We start from the raw sequence: 16797 nt of genomic DNA on the forward strand, positions 1-16797 counted from the left end.
ACTATACCAAAGAGAACAGAAATCTCTAAGCGTACATGTAGGTATAGCATACAATTACAGTAGTAAACTATTATATTACTCCTACGAAAGATATCAGAATACCAGCTAACTGAACCCTTTATTTTTTTATGAACTTGCAGTGAATGAGAAAGGCGAAAGACAAAAAAGAACTCTAAGGTCATATAGATACTTGTTATTTCCAGCTCAAGTATACATTTATTTTAGGCAAGAAACCGAGAACCGATCTATGTCAAATCCATCGAAACCTTAACCAGTCGTTTAATACGGGTGCCACTGGCAAACGAAGTTTCTGGTTATGCTTGTGGGGACATCTTGTTAAAATTTCATCATACTTTTAGATACGCATTCTTTTCATATTCAATGTGTGTACCGCAAAATGCCTCTCAAGGGCGCGTCATCTGCGTAAGCTAACCGGTTAGCACTAGCATAGAAAGCTGTATTGACTCAGAGCGAGTGTTTCCTGGTATGCGCCATTTTATTGCTTGTCGATTCGGTTTCGTTTGGATTATAAACCAAAACATTGCCCCAATTAGACAGGCTCTCACAGCAGATCCTGTTTGTATCACCCAAATGTAAATGCAGGAATGATCATTTTAGGTTATCACGTTATGTTTGTTACCTACACTATATGTTTATTAATTTTTTTACCCCGCCTGATCGTTTTGTCTAGAACAGCAAGCTTAACGCACGCCAGAACAGCACTCTGGTTTGATTCAACATACACAACACCTATGTTCATTCATAAATTTTGCGTTATACTACGGCAGGTTATGATTTCAATTAATGATAGTTACATTTTTCTATTAGAGCCAAAAAAAACTAAACAATTATATGTTAGTGGCGTTAAACACCAAGGATTGCTCCAAGGATGATTTTTATAGGTGTGCGAACCTCTAGTACACTCATTTATTCCATTAATATGATTTGCTTTTATGTTATTTTATCGAAAACTGTTGCAACTTTCCATCTATTTTACTAGGAATGAATTTTTTTTTAAAACAAACGAAAACACAGACACTTATGCTTTGCCCGCCCGGTTCGCCTCGTTCAAAATTCCCGCCGTTTTCAGAATCCGATAATTTCGATATAATTTTATAATAATTTTGCATGTATTTCTATTGTTAGTCTTCTACTCTCTTATATGCGATCACAGGTTGCCGAAATTTAGCTCTTTCATTGGTCACTGGGGTGTTTCTCATTTAGCCGAATTTCCCCTATGTGATCTGACAGGAGTAGCGGTCCTGGATCACAACAAAGATGGCGGCGGTGGCTCCTTGGTTGTACGAGAAGAGGGCCCTGAAAAAGCCCCGTCTTGGGCCTCCTGACGTCTACCCACAGGACCCTAAGCAAAAAGAGGTATGTCCTGTTATCAGCTAGCCAGCGAGACCAAAATCAGCCAACTTCATCGTCTACAAGCATACTAGCCGAAGTGGTCCTGACTTTGTTTGCTTTTACTCTCCCCGATAGGGGCTCTCCTCCGATCAACTGTATCCACTGACAGCCTATTGTTTTATATTACTAGCACAAAGCTAAGAATAGCATACTAGATAGAGCATGCAAGTTCTGGAGATTTCATTTTGCACACAAATGTGTTACAATAGCAAACCAGATGATTAAAATTTACAGGAGATTACGCTTGGTGTCACATCATCCTCTCTGTATCCAAGGGTGTGTTGACATCAACCAGTGTGTCTGTGTCTGTGTGTATATCTTATCCACTATTATTGTTGATGCGAATTCGATTGTGTCCGGACGCCGGTATTTCAATGCCCCGCAAACTTTAACGCAAACTAAATGTGATCTCTGTTAAAAGTCTGTGGTTCAATCGAAGAAACGATCGGCCGAGGTTAACCATGCAGAGGAAATAGCACTGCTGAAATAATTCTCGTGTGGGGTTTATTGTAGCTAGAGAATGAAAGAGAACAAGCGAGCAATTCACTCCCGCACCCCGCTGAACCGAGGTAGACCCTGTATGCCGTTAATTGCATGTCAGTTGTGCGTTTCTTAGACGCATTCAGTGGCTAGACGTTCTCAGGTGTGTGTACAACATTCTCTGGGGTAATGGACAAAAAATGCGCCAGATTGTTTAGTTAGTTAGAAAAGTAAAATGAAAATTATTTGGGTCCTGGCGGCGATTAATCAGCAGGAGTATCGCATAAGCCTTTTTAACTTTTGTTGAAATGACTAGGAGCAGTGTTAGAAAAATGGTGTATACTTTGAAAAATGGTAAATACATTTTTATCTATGACGACTAATTTACAGACATTATTGTGAGCAGCCTTCAGACACTCTAGCTCAACAATATAGAATAAAGTAACATATAAGATTAAAAAAATAGCCCATTCTCTCAGGTGAGTATTGGTGTTATATTTAACGTTATATTGTATGAATCAAAGACATAAATGAAGTATAGGTCAAAGCGTCTGGAATAATTGTTTAGTTTTAGAACATAACACCTACGTGGTGATTGAACTAAATAAAATTTTATAGCGAAAAGACTAAATTGGGTGGCTTGTATTATCCTGGTCATTATTAAAAAGTTATGCTTCATTTTGTGGTGATTTTTTTGTAGGATGAAATAACGGCAACAAACGTGAAGCAGGGCTATGCAGCCAATCCTATCCAGGACGAATGCGGCACGGCGCGTCACGCGAATATCACAACGGCCAAGTTCAGCACTTTTTTTTCTGGTGTATTAATTAAGAAACAGGAACTCAACACACTTCAAGATACGGGCCGGAAAAAGCAGCAAATTAATGTTAAAGAGTGCTTTTGGCCAGTTACTGCCAAAAGTAAAAATGTTTTTGAGGTAAATGTCTCAGAGCTTTATCCCAAAATGAAATTCAAACAATTAAGTATTCAGCAAGAATAGTTAATCCTACTGAAAATATAGTAACAATTTAAGTTTTTCTATGAAAAGCATAAAGATACATATTGAAATTACATTTGATTCATAGTAACAACCAATGGGAATATGCACACGATATGCATCAACATAACAAGGTTTATGGTGAGATAATGCGTACAATCGTCTTACTATCTTTCTTTATAGTAACTATTTATCCACAATTCTTGTTAAGCTTTTTTTTTGTTTGTTTTTCAGAACTGGTTTAAAGATCTGGCAGGTTCTAAGCCTCTTATCTCCTTGGCGAAAAAAGTGCCAATTTTCAATAAGAAGGAGGAAATCTTTACTATATTATTCGACTTTCAAGTACCCATGGTGCGCGCCGCCTGGTTCCTCAAGATGGCCAGCGTCTATACAGCGGCCATCTCTGAGGCCAAAATGAAGAAGCGACAACTGCCAGATCCATCACAAGACTGGACCCATTCACTGTGCAAATTTATGAAGGATATCCTCATTCGCATGGTGGAACAACCTTCGCCCCCACCTCCAGGTGTGTCAAACCAATCTACGACACCACCACAGCAGTCACCGCCCCCTGCTTCACAGGTTGATATGCACAGTCAGACATTGGCCAAGCATTGGCAGTACCTTTGTCAGCTGGCAAGTCATTGTTACCAGGAAGGTCTATTAGATCAACAGGACTTCTTATCATGGCTGTTAGAACTTATTGAACGAACAAAAGGACCAGATGACCCCACATTACGAATAACGCTATTACTGGTTCTTCAATATACAACTGACTTTGTCAAGAATGAAATCTTATCAAGGCGACTAGCTTATCAGTGTTCGAAAAAGATCGCCCATTTGGTAGCGGACTTCACACTGAAGGAAGGCGGAGCTGTCGCTGCCGCCAAGCGGGAAGGGTCCCTTACAGTAGAAGAGCTCAGCCCACTGGCGCAGGCTTTCGTCGAAATTTTGTCATGTCCCTATCATCGGACGCCATTTTTGACAATGTGTTCGATTGTGGAAATCATCACGTTGGATTGCCCAACTGCCATGGTTTTCAACCAGACAATCCCTGAGGGGTTATCCAAAGACGAAGTTTCTTCGAAGCGTATGCTTAATGGGAGCCCTCTGGACATACTGCCATGTTCACCGTCACAACTGCCAATTATCCCTGAAGATTTAGAAGCGCGGCGAGAACTTCGCGAAGCGGAGGAGCATATCATCCAGCGGAGTCGTGCTTGTGAAATGCGTTGGTCGTGTGAGAAATGGCAAAGTCAGAGTACGGCGACTGGCGCTGTGATGACCAAAGTACTCGCCACACTTGATGCGTTAGATCGACATTCATTCGATAAAATAGATACAAATAATTCCTTCGAAACGCTTTATAGTAAGATTTTTACCGATTGGCCGACGACGACAGCGTCAAGTAGTGAAGGCGATGGGAAGTCTTTAGCCGTTCAGGAGCTAGAGCCATTTGTAAAGCTTGTGTGTGAATGGGCAGTAACCACTAAACGACGGGGCGAGCACCGAGCCCTGATCGTCGCTAAGCTATTAGAGCGTAAACAGGCCGAGATACAGGGGCCGCAAGTGGGCAAGGAAGACGACGACGATTCGTTTGTTGTTCAACCACCGATTTTTCAAGATCTTCTCGTGCGGTTTCTTGATACGCAAGCACCAATACTTGACGAGAAAGTAGCTGAATCGCGACTGGCGTTTGCCAATCTCGTGTTACTTTTCTGCGAACTGATTCGGTGGGAAGTTTTCTCTCATGACTTGTACATGTGCACGCTAATTTCAAGGGGTTATTTCGCCAATCCTCCAGTAGCGTCTTTGCCCGTGGCTGCTATCGCATCGGTTCCACCGCCACCAGGTGCGAGCTCCTCTCGGTCAGTTAACACGCCGCCAGGGCCTTCGTCCCTTGGCTTTCTTGATCCTTCGCATGGCCCGTCGCCGGGTATTGGGGGCGTTCAAAGTGGTCCGAACAGTACCCAATTGCCATTATTTTCACCCGGTGGACAGGTGCCACCTGCGGTCAAACAGGAAGCCCATGGATGGGGTGGCAGTGATCCTCAAATGGACTACGACGATACAAGGCTCGATGCCGATCTCGGTAAACTTCTCGAACGAATTAAGGAGGAACAGCAAAGCGATCAACAACCGGAACTATTCTCCGATTCAGTCGGCTCCGACCGTGAAGACGGTAAGGAGGGTACTCCGCACATAAGCTCAAAACAGCAGCGTCATCTCCAGTACACGAAGCACTTCCCGCTACCTGCAGCTGATTTAGACGGTACGGGCGGTGGAGGAGCTTCACATGAATGCAATCAGAGACACGTACTGCTCTATGGTGTTGGGCGTACACGTGATGAGGCCCGGCATGTGGTAAAAAAGGTTGCCAAAGATGCCGGCAAACTGTTCGCCAAGAAAGCGTGCATGGACGTATCAGAGGGTGGTAAGGTTCGTAAGAGTGCAAAGGAATCTGTATCACTGGACGCAGTTAGCCAACGGTTCCAAGCATTACCGTACAATGATCAGCATACAGTAGCAGCGTCGGTAGGGGCACAACTTTTGGAGATGATAAACGGATTTGCCACCGGCTCCTCTAATTACCTGCCCTTGGTACGTTATTTGTATCCACTGTGATGCTTTATGGAATTTTTTACGTTTTGTTATGTGTTTTTGTTTCAATCTACCAGGTGAGCTAATGAGTTCTCTGTTTCTAATACAACAAATTATGAGATTGGTTGCGAAGGTACAAAAACTCGTGATACGACTAACAAAGATTAAGATTTAGCAAGGTCTTCATTAAAGAATAATATTTACCCTATTTTAATTGTTTTAGGCGGAGCATATCTCGTTTCTGTTGAGTCTGATGGAAATGGCTCAGAATGTCAATGGACTTCTTGAATTATGTCTGCATATACTAAAGGAGCTACCCGATGTTGAGGCAATGCTCGTCCAGAAGGTAATATTAGTGTGACGTAAGATCATTTTTTACTGCAGGTTAGCTAATCCAGTGTAATAAACTCGCTACTTTGGTTCTATCTTGAATAACTAAAAGCAATTAATGACAAATAATCACCTGACTGGTAATGACAAAGTGCTCCATCAGAGCACTAAAAGCTAAAGTGGACAATATCTAAAACTGATTTGTTCGCTTTTTTCTTGTACTACAGGGCTCACCAGTGGCTGGGGTCTATGTACCAACGGTGACGCTAAATGTTGTAGGTCTGTTATACCGTTACCATTGCTGTCTGTTGGTGTCACACGAGCAGACGCTCGCCATTTGCGACGCCCTATGTCGATTAGTCGCCAACCTCGAGGATACCAGTAAATGTTCCAGCGCACAGAGGTAATTCAACCTCATATACCTAGACGCATTGTTAAAATAGACCTACTTAAAAGGAGAGGTACTCGTTGCTGAACGTGTATATATAGTTTATTAATAGCACCGTCGTCCTATTTATATCTTCTAATTTCAGGTGCATTCTATGTTACATATATGACCTTTATACAGCTTGCTACTTTTTGAGACAGAAGTACGCAGATTCGTTTTTGGGAGCGTTATGTGCAAAGGTAAGATCGGAGTATTTGACATATGGTAGAATTTATCTTTACTAATTTACGTTGTCTATATACATACGTTTTTTAGTTAACAAAACATTTACTCAAATGCCATGAGAGTGATGTAACCTTTTCCATGATTAAGCTGTGGAAAAGAACGATGTTTGTTAGTAGTTTTCTTACCACTCAAGTTCAGTGAATAGTTATAGTTCGAATACTGTTTCGTGCATTTGTCTGATAAAATAGCGAAGACCAGATCTGCACGGAAAAACATAAGCATCTCTGCAAAGCACAATCATTATACGCAATATTACGTTTCGAATCTTAGTGTTTACCAATTTATTGGCTTGTTTGTGATTCTTTTACAGGTAAAGCAGAACTTTTATGTAAACCAAACTCCGCAACAGGTGCATTTCATGTGGAAAACTTCACAGTTCCAAGAACTGTTGGCCAATCCTCGAGTCGCACGGCCAGGAGAACCAAATGCTGCACCAAATGCGGCCGCAGCCCACGCAGCTGTGTTGCAACAGCTCAACGAGAATCCCTCAGCCCGTTACTCGTTTGTATGCAGTGCGATCGCAGCTGTTTCCTCATGTACTGATCTCGAACGCCTAAACGACGTTGCGCTCCTGTGTGCCGAGATGACCGCTGGTTGTCAACAGTTGCCTGGGGAATGGCTAGGCATATTAAAGGCGCTGTGCTGTTCTTCAAATCACGGGTGCGGCTTCGTTGATGTGTTGCAGGTGGTAGACATCAATGATGTCGCCACACACGACCATTTAGCGGTACTTTCGTCGATGCTTGTGGCTAGGCGATGCTTCACTCTTCAAGACTTTGTCGTTCATGTCGCAATTCCTTCACTTTTGAGCGCATCGCCAGTGAGTGGAGCAACCCATATCGAAGCAGAGCCCGGTGCTCGAATGAGTTGTCACATGCTTCTGCGACTGTTTAGGACGGTTGAAGCGACTGGTGGAACTGTACCTGTTGGGCGCTTTCTGATTAAAGCTGCGTGCGATCGGCATCTTTTGTTAGCTGCACACAACAGTATGCGCGTTGAACCCGTTCTAGCGGTTTTGAAAGCGATTTTGCTTCTTGGGGAAACGGGGAGTGATGCCAATCTTAATGATACCAGCCCTCAGCTGCTCGAAGACGCCGACGCGCTGTCGATGGCAAGTCAGGCGTCGCTCAAGGACTATTCTAAGTTTGCACTGGCCCAGATATGCTCACAGCAATGGGTACATGAGCGTTGTCTTCGAGATCCGGACCTACTCTGCACAAACGATCTTCTGCTAGATCCGATGTTGACCCCCTCACAAGCAGAGTCTCTGCTGGGTTTGATATGCTACCCCCAAAGCAGTTTTTCCACTGACGGCGGTACACGACGAGTTGAGTCGAATCCTGACCATCGACAGCGGCTTGTCAAAATATTGTCCAACCTCGATCAATGGAGTTTGCGCGTATCTTGGCTACAGGTAAATGCAACAACTATCAGTTAAATAAGGCAGACAGTTAATGTAATCTTTATCGGCAATAATATTTAACTTCTAACTGCTTACCATAAGGTTTTTGAAAACCTATATTGCTTAACACTTTTCTGACCAACGAGTTATTTTTGTCAGTAGTGAACACTTACTTTATATTTACAATAAATAAGGTTTTCTAGAAAAAAAAGCTTACATAGTTGTTTTATTTTTTATTTATTACGTTTCTGGTGATAAATTTTCTATAGCTCCAAGTGATGCACATGCAGTGTCAACAATCGGCAGAGGTTCCGCACTGGTTGGACAACGTAGCTCGAGCATCGATCGACGTATTCCAATTGTGTGATGCGGCTGCATCAGGCCAACAGCAATCCACTAGTAGCGGAGGCGCTTCGAATAGTAACGAAGATAGGAAACCCCCAGGCGGGCATCAAGGGCAACATGGCCACGGTCACTCACCCTCAAAACGGTCGTCCCAGCAGCAGGATCACACGGAGTTTGTTTGGTTTGTCGCCCCACTCGTCTCAAAGCTGCCTGGCGTTCAGGGAAAAATTCTGCGCCAGGCGGGTCATACTCTTGAAAACGGCAATTGGACCGCTTACGCTGCAAAGAAAGATACTAAGGCGTGCAAAGGCGCTGCTCTTTTGAATCATCAGCCATTTCTTTCACTTATACTGTCTTGTTTGAAAGGACAAGATGAACATCGTGAATCGCTGTTGAAGTCACTGAACGCGCAGCTTACCCAATGTTTGAGCACGACGCGTGACGACAAGACAATACTAGATGACCTGAAAGCCAGAAAAAGCTTTCACGAAGCGCTATTGCTCAGGTTGAGTCTGGTGGGGGGAATGTTTGACATGATCCAAAGGTCAACAACGTATACAATGGACTGGGCTCTAATATTCTTGGAATTGATTACAACAGGCCTGGTTGATTCACATTCTCACAAGGAACTTTTCTATACAGTACTCGACATGCTGGCTACGCTCATCCACACTTCATATGAGGGTACATTTAGTGAAGATTCACGACGACAGTATTTCGCGTTGATCAAAAAACTGAAAAAGGAAATAAACGAGTCCTCGCAGAATAGCGATGTCAAGCTTGTTTTACAACTCCTGCCTTTCCCGAAAAGACAATGCACAGTAATTACCTGTGAGCCCATGGGGTAAGTAACCAGTATAGATTTGATGACGCTTGACTGGGTAAACAGTTGGGTTATTACTTTCACTTCATTTTGGACCCTTTTTTGTAGAATTTAACATTAAACTTACCTAGAAATCACTGAAAATGTTAAAGCTATGGTTTATTGAAATCAGAATATTTAGTGCACGGTCATCACAAAGTCGCTATATCGTGTTCGTGTTTCGTGCTATTCGCTTTGCAGCTAATTGCCCGATCTGTCATAGAAAATACTTTAGGATATGTAAATATGTTAATTTCTACAATCTATTAAATACCAATATGTTATTTTTTACTTTCTACAGTTCACTCATCGACACGAAAGGGAACAAAATTGCAGGGTTCGATTCCATTGATAAAAAGCAGGGTTTACAAGTAGCAGAGAAGCAGAACATTTCACCGTGGGATTTGCTCGAAGGGTATAAAAACCCTGCCCCACTTATGTGGAGGTGGTTCGGAGCAGTTCGTGTCGAACGAAAACCAACCCGCCTCGAAGAAACATATCGAAGCCTTCTTTGGCATACTCACAGCGCTCTGGTGAAAAGCAGCGACTATTTCCTTGATCCACCTCAGTTGCCTCAAGAAGACCTAGATCCACCGCCATCTGCAACGCCGACACCGCCTGTCGCTGTAGCAAGCACGGCGCCTGTGCCAATAAGCAATACGAGCAACACGAACAACAACAATATGCCACAGGTCTCGGTTGGGAACAATAGCAATGGACCAACTCCAGCTAATCCACACGGAGCTCCAATTGGTCCTGGTCAACAGCAGGCGTCACAACAGCAGTCCAGTGGTATGATGGCAGCTCAAAGCTATGGCGGTCCACAGCAGCATCTGATGGGTGGTCCAATGCCAGGTGGTCCTCCAGGAAATATGGGCCCGCCAGGACTGATGGGACAGACTCCTGGTGGACCACACGGTCCTCCTCACAGTGGCCACATGATGGATATTAAGCCGGTAATAGGACATCATCCGGGCCATCCTTTAGGACAGGGGAATCCAATGGGACCCGTACAGCCAGGTCCAGGACCTCAGTCAGGCCCGATGGGCGGCCAGATGCCAGGACAAATTGGCCAAATGGGTCCAGGACAAATGGGTCCGGGACCGCAAGCTGGAATGCCGCCACATATGGGACCAGGACATATTGGGCAAGGACCCATGGGGCCAGGGGGTCACATGGGAGCCCAAGGTACGCGTAAGTTGCCAACTTTTTGTTCCCCATTTGAATTCTACATGATTATCGTAATTTTTTGCAAACTGAACCTTATTAAAACAAATTATTTCCGCTAACTGCTATATTTTGGTTAGCCGCATAAAGTAAAGATGTATAAAGTTTATTCAAACACACAAGTATAGGGGTCGCATCCATCAGAGTCATGTTTCTCTTCTGGTTAAGAAAAAAAGCTGTACATTTTGCTTTCCTGAGAGTTAGACCTGTAAAACGGTTTGCATGCGACTATTGTTAGATCTTCTAAGCGTCTTACCTTAGTTTTTGTTAAAGAAGTATTTCTGTTCTTTTGCACATTTTCTTTATTAGTTTTTAGCTACACCTTGTCATTATCACTAGTTTTATATTTTAGATCGCGACTAATGTTACTACTGTCTCTCTTTATCCAACCGTCTTTACAGGTAGTACAATGGGTCAAATGACTCCCGGTGGACCCATGGGCACAATGGGTATGGGTGGCCCCGGTGGACCGATGAACATGGGACAGATGCCACCTGGTGGTTCGATGGGTCCAGGAGGCCCAGGTGGGCAAATGCAGAGCATGCCCCAGCAAGGCATACCACCCAGTATGATGGGACCACATCAGACAATGATGGGTGGACCTGCAGGTCATATGGGCCTGGCCGGCGGGAGCAGCCCCACCCGAGGTGCTCGTAAACCGCGACAGCCACGTCGACCCCGTAAACCAAAAGCGAATCAACAACAGGCTGTTCCACAAAACCAGCCAGCACCTACCTCAATTCAAGCGCCAAGAGGCCAAATGGCGTACGGCGACATCTACGGAGGCCCTGGAGGCCCCGGTGGTCCTGCTGGCGGAGGGCAACCAGGTCAACAGGGACCTCAGCAACAACAAGGAAACTGGGGCTATGGACAAGGACCTCAACAGCAGCCACAGCCACCACCGCAACAACAGCCTGGTCAACCCCAACCAGGTCCAACAGGTTACTATCAGCCGTCTGGTGGCGGACAGATGGGTCCACAGGGACCTGGTGCCCAAATAGGCCCGCAGCGCTTTGAGCGACAGCCGGCCAAAGCGGCATTGTCGTCGATGCTGCGTCAGCGGCAACCTCAATCGGGTGGTCCCACAGGCTATCCCGGACAGCCTAACCCAGGCCAGCAGTACGGAGGCAATATGCAACCCCAACCAGGACCACCAGGTAAGTTCGAATGCTCACGGGCTACCTACGCATGGCCGCATAAATGCTTTATTTTAAAACCTACATGTGATTTAAAACCATACATGAGATTACTGTTGTTTTTTTTTGTTTCAGAATGGGGTATGTAGAGCAATGATTATTACCTATTATATGTGTTTATGAATGTGTCTGCTTGTAAAGATATTTGCACCCCAGATATATACATCTTTGTTATTAGTCAAGTACTCTTGATTTCTCTTTCCACGAGGCAACCTTTAGGTGAATTTCGCGTTTGTCTGCTTTGCTTATAAGATTTATTATATAAAAAAAAATTATGAATTACTGACACATCTTGTTTATTGTCGTTGCGACTGTTTTCGTCATAGACATGATGAGTACGCCGCGTATGCCACTTATGACACCTCAACAGCGCAACATGGCTCCACAAAGGCTGCAGAACCCCAACCAGTTCGGACAGGGACCTCCAGGCCAATTCGGTCAGCAGCAGGGTCCAGGTCCGGGACAATTTGCAGATCAAGGTTTGTTTTTACTCCTCCTAAAAAAATGTTTGTACACCAGGCACTAACATTTATGTGAGATTATAAGGGAGCTGATTATTCTATAAGCAAAAACTAATATCGCTAGTAGTGTCGTCTTATGGGGCGTCGTAGGTAACTTTCCTTAAGGAATTTTTTTTTCAGTTTTTAAAATTACTGAAACTCCAGAACCGGATGCGTTATGAAAGCCAAAGTAAACAATGTATATAGTCTGAGGACTACAGCGTGTTGATTTACAAAAATACAAAGTTAAAGCCTAACTAAGAATGACATTATTATTTTTTTTGTTTTCTTTCAGTTGGTGCCGAATATCGTATGTTATCACTGTTTTTTTTTCTATTTAATTATTCGCTGTTATTAGCCTAAATACACCAAACACTGTTCGTGCTATATAACATATAACAGGTGTCGACAAAAGGTTTCCCATTGTGAGCTTATTTTGTTCTTTTAATGACTAAGAAAAATAATTCAATTTGCTGTTTTTAAATTCTTAGACTTAGTAGTTAAGGTTAGACGAAATGGATAATCTTAGTGGGTTTATTCATGGGCCGATTTAGCAGGATACCTGTATTACACCAAGTGTATAGTGGTTTTAATAAACGCTTCTATTCAGTCATTCCATAATTTGTTTATGTCAAGGTTTACAATCTTCCTAAGTATTATTGCATTTTTAAGGTGCTTGAATTTAACTATTGCATACATTTCAGACTACCAGCAAGTACCCATATATTACTAATATTTGTATCATCATTTTGGATTCCATGCCCTTTTACATCTTCAATAAGAGCAGACGCTGGTAGCTCTTTAATTGATCCGCTCAGATGTGTCGTCCAATGCTAGCTTCTTGTTTGTGTGTTTAGTCAATTCAAAACGTTCCCCATATAAGGTGCAGTTAATAAAGTTATTCAAATATTTAATAATATTTATGATATATGACGTACTTGCGCAAGCAGGTGTACGACCTCGAGGTGCGCCTCCTCCGAACATGATGGCTGGACCAGGCGGTTTCGCTGGTCAGGGAGGAGGCGGATACGGTGGTGGTGTTGGCGGCGGTTATGTAGCCGCCGGTGCCGGCGGACACCCACAGACAGCGGGCGGAATGCAACAACGGCCTCAATACCCCCTATCGAACTCCGGTCAGCCTGGTGGAATAGGCCCTCAGCAACAACAGAGCATGGGTGGGCAAGGTGAGTAAGAAGCGAGAAGAAATTGAAGTTTTGGTTAATACCACATACTTACCAGGATATCGTAATAGCTTACTGGAATACGAATCGGTAAGGCTGATCGTGTTATGTGGCCTATTAAATTAGGAAGATTATATATAGGTTTAATGTAACTTCAGTCCGCCATTTAAATATTGGAACTGGCGCTCACAATATCTAGTTTTTCGCAATGGAAATTGATGTTTCCAATAGCTGTTTCGTGACTCGGCTGGCTAATATTTCTTCTGTAAAAGCAGATGGTGCTCATATAAATATACTAGCCGGGATTTTTCCTTCGAGTGTAGGATGATCCCATGCATTTAGGCACCTATAAAGACACATTAATCATAGGGGAATCCATCTTAAACTATAGATGAAAGTCCTAAAGGCTTTTTGTCACATTTCCTAAACTCTTACCTTTAACATCGTTTAAGCGAATAATTATATGTGGATTACGAGGCCTTCTAGATGCTTATATTGCCTGTGTCAAGCTATATCAGCTTCTTCACCAAAGACTAGATAGCATACGGCATTTTGATTACTGACATAGAAATCAATTTAGTCGTCTCTGACTAGATAAGTTTATCAGTGTCTATTTTTGATTGTGCTTTTATAATCATATTCCTTTTTCAGGTGGAATGATGGGAGGTGGGTTCCAGCAGCAAGGTCCACAAATGGCTCGGGGCCAAAATCCTAACCAATTCATGAACCCGCAGCAACAGCGAGGTGGGCAGCCGCCTATGCAGGGAGGAATGCCACCCCAAAGGGCGCCGTATCCCGGACAGGGTCCCTATTGAGGCACGAAATGATGGCATTAGGTGTTTCGCAGATACGATAGCAGTAGATTCAGTATTCCCACATTTTCGCCTCGTGCTCACCTAATTCAAGTAAGGTTAAACCAAAGCGCGCTCTGTACGATATTATACCACAGGCAAATGAAAAGCTCTCATAAAACAGATCTACCGAAGAACGACCACAAGGCTTGTCGTATCCGCTATGGAAAGCAGTCGGCTGAACTCTAATATGTAGCTTTGGCCAAACCATTGTGATTACTTGATACCTTATCATGCCTTACGTACTTGAAAACTCACAAATGACAGTAGACTGAACTAACAAACAATAACGACATGATAACTCAATACCAGCAATTCTAAACGTTACTAGAGTTGAAAGAGCGACGCTGGCATTGTATGGAAGAACTGCCTTAACATCGGGATGCCATTGTGCAGTACATAGCGGAAACACTAATTTCAAACGTCAATGCACGGAAAGGGAGAAAGCAGAGAACTAAATATCCTATTAGTATTTAATCGATAAATGGGTGGTCACCTTTGCCAACCAAACATTGATGGTTCCAGTAACTTTCCTAATCTCTGCGCTTAGATTTTTAGGACAAACCATCTTTTGAAGGAGTTAGAAGTCAGTAGTGCAAAATCAAGGGCTAGTGTTTTAACCAGTGTAAAAAGGAATTACGTGAGACTGAATCGTTTTGACTGGGCAAACAAAACGATAAGCGATTCACAAGTAATATTTGAACTAGGTATCAACAAAGAGACAACTGAAAAGTGTTCACTATGATTATTACCCAATCTGGACCGAAGGCTGTCGCCGGGCGACGCATGTGTTTACTGTACAGGCCGTTTAGCTATACGATGCTAACTATTATAATTATGTATGGATAAAAAGAATTAGCTAAAAAACAATATAGAACGTGTTCTGTCACGAAGAATGAAAGAAATATAGATAGAGCCGATAGGAGTGTTTTGCAAGTAAACACGGTTATTTTGATCTGCTTGTGTACAGATGGTAAATAGCATAGGAAGTGTTTTTCCGGCAGGACACTAGGGAACAAACATGAAGCACGAGGTCGGGCTGTCATTGTTGGAGATCGTGACCGACGGCGGCATAGCATGTTTCGTACTAATCTTGATGTGTTACATACTTGGAGGTAAAGAGGAGTTTTCAGCTTTCAATCTTTGTGTACATTCAACTCTGTGACAGGCGCATTAATAGACTACAGCAATCAAATGAGATTTTGTTGTGAGACAAATACTGCATAACAATGTGAGTGTGTATGAGTTTCTTTAGAGTTTTCTTGTGAACACGTGACGCCATCGAGTACAGCGGCTAAGACATGTTGGATTTCTCAAATTATCTGTTTTTTTTTTGTTTGAAATGTGTTTAGATCAACTAATCTTATTTGTTAATTCAAATTGTTTCTTCACTGTTATGCAAGCTGCTACCTTCGGAAAAATTATCGAACAACAACATCAGCAGCAATCCTCCCTGTAGATAAATAGGTTCTCAGTACTTCGTTCATGATTATAATTGCAACTTTGGTTTGAACTACTGCTATGACCATGTGAAGAGCGTTGCTTGTACGACTGGGTTTATCAATGTCGAGTTGCGAGTGCAGTAGTAAAGAATATATGTAAATGTAGTTCGCTGACAATAGTAATAAGAGTAAATGATAATCTGTGTCTATCGAATATATTGTGATGTGGTACGATTGGGTGGTCGAGGTTAAATACAATTGGTATGAGTAGTAATGTAAAGTGTACAAGGGCAAAAGTTTATATAACAGAGGCCTATGATTGTTCTGCGTTTGTACAATGGATATGCAAGAAATGTGAAATATGGTGAACATGCCTAAAATACTACGAATAATTATAATAATTATTATTAAAACCTCACAAACCATTATTTTCCTTTAACATTAGTAGACAAGGACGTATCCAGATAACTAGTAAAGTTTTACGCTAATTTTTGACCTGCGTTTTATTAAAATAGCGTGGTAGTTTTTGAAAAAGTATCACTTCGCCTTTTTTTTTTAAAAAAAAGGCGAAGTGATACTTTTTCTCACCGATGCCCAGACTATCTGACCATTTGACGTTTAGCAATTATTAGTAGCCTACATATATGAACTATACTGCACCTGCATTTTAACCTTGGCACGAAAAAGTGCTCCGGAAATTACGTTCTGTTGTTTAAGCATGTATTGCTATTGTTGGAGTTTCAACTTGCTTTTCTAAAACTCACTAACCAATGGAATTAACAAATCACTTGAATGCTAATATAGAGGGTAGCAATATTTCATTAATTACTCGTCAGGCGGCAAATCTGCTAACTGCATAAATCCAATTAGCTCGAAAACTTTGTGGATTTTACAATGTCATTATTTAGTCAATAGAAACCGAAAATTCAGTATCATAAACTTTCATCGTTCTCAGTGGTCGCCTTCTTCTGATTATGTATCCTTCTGGTTTCCTATTGTCACTGATTTTTTGCTCGCAAAACATATGGATTGCTAATTTAGCGGCCAAATGGATTATATATCCGACGTAGATTTTATCTAGATAGCCCATGTTCCGGCGCGCAAACGTAGATTTCGAAGATGCGCTATTGAGGTAGTCAAAGGGAAGGTCATAAAGGATAACAACAAAGAAATCTATCTACGAACGTTTGATAGATATTCTCAGTTTTAGGAAACGGGGAGGCCTTATATAATGATCAAACCTTAGAGGAATTAACATGAAAAGCAGTGAACGTAGCGTCAGCAGCTTCCACAGTAC

The 16797-nt window shown here is 42.5% G+C and overlaps 1 protein-coding gene and 1 long non-coding RNA gene across 5 annotated transcripts; one reads left to right on the forward strand and one right to left on the reverse strand.

The window, feature by feature from the left end:
- The first annotated feature begins 1260 nt into the window (after positions 1-1260).
- LOC111248196 (mediator of RNA polymerase II transcription subunit 12-like protein) lies at positions 1261-15922 on the forward strand. 4 transcript variants are annotated; one of them, XM_022800080.2, is made up of 14 exons: positions 1261-1377; positions 2594-2830; positions 3125-5491; positions 5715-5837; positions 6049-6224; positions 6355-6448; positions 6805-7908; positions 8166-9085; positions 9405-10297; positions 10732-11487; positions 11853-12005; positions 12322-12336; positions 12977-13210; positions 13859-15922. In XM_022800080.2, exons 1-14 carry the CDS (start codon positions 1279-1281, stop codon positions 14020-14022), a joined length of 7335 nt encoding a protein of 2444 aa, XP_022655815.1. In that variant the 5' UTR covers positions 1261-1278; the 3' UTR covers positions 14023-15922. The 4 variants fall into 4 exon arrangements, with proteins under 4 accessions (XP_022655815.1, XP_022655816.1, XP_022655817.1 ...); XM_022800081.2 differs by having other exon boundaries at positions 9405-10291; XM_086984794.1 differs by lacking the exon at positions 1261-1377 and adding an exon at positions 1414-2056.
- LOC147756633 (uncharacterized) lies at positions 11799-13105 on the reverse strand. The gene is made up of 2 exons (XR_015324635.1): positions 12965-13105; positions 11799-12022 (listed from the first exon to the last, which is right to left on the reverse strand). It is a non-coding gene; the product is annotated as an uncharacterized LOC147756633 (long non-coding RNA).
- Positions 15923-16797: the final 875 nt, after the last annotated feature.

Source organism: Varroa destructor, unplaced genomic scaffold, assembly GCF_002443255.2.
Source record: "Varroa destructor unplaced genomic scaffold, Vdes_3.0 BEIS01000003.1, whole genome shotgun sequence".
NCBI lineage: Eukaryota > Metazoa > Arthropoda > Arachnida > Mesostigmata > Varroidae > Varroa > Varroa destructor.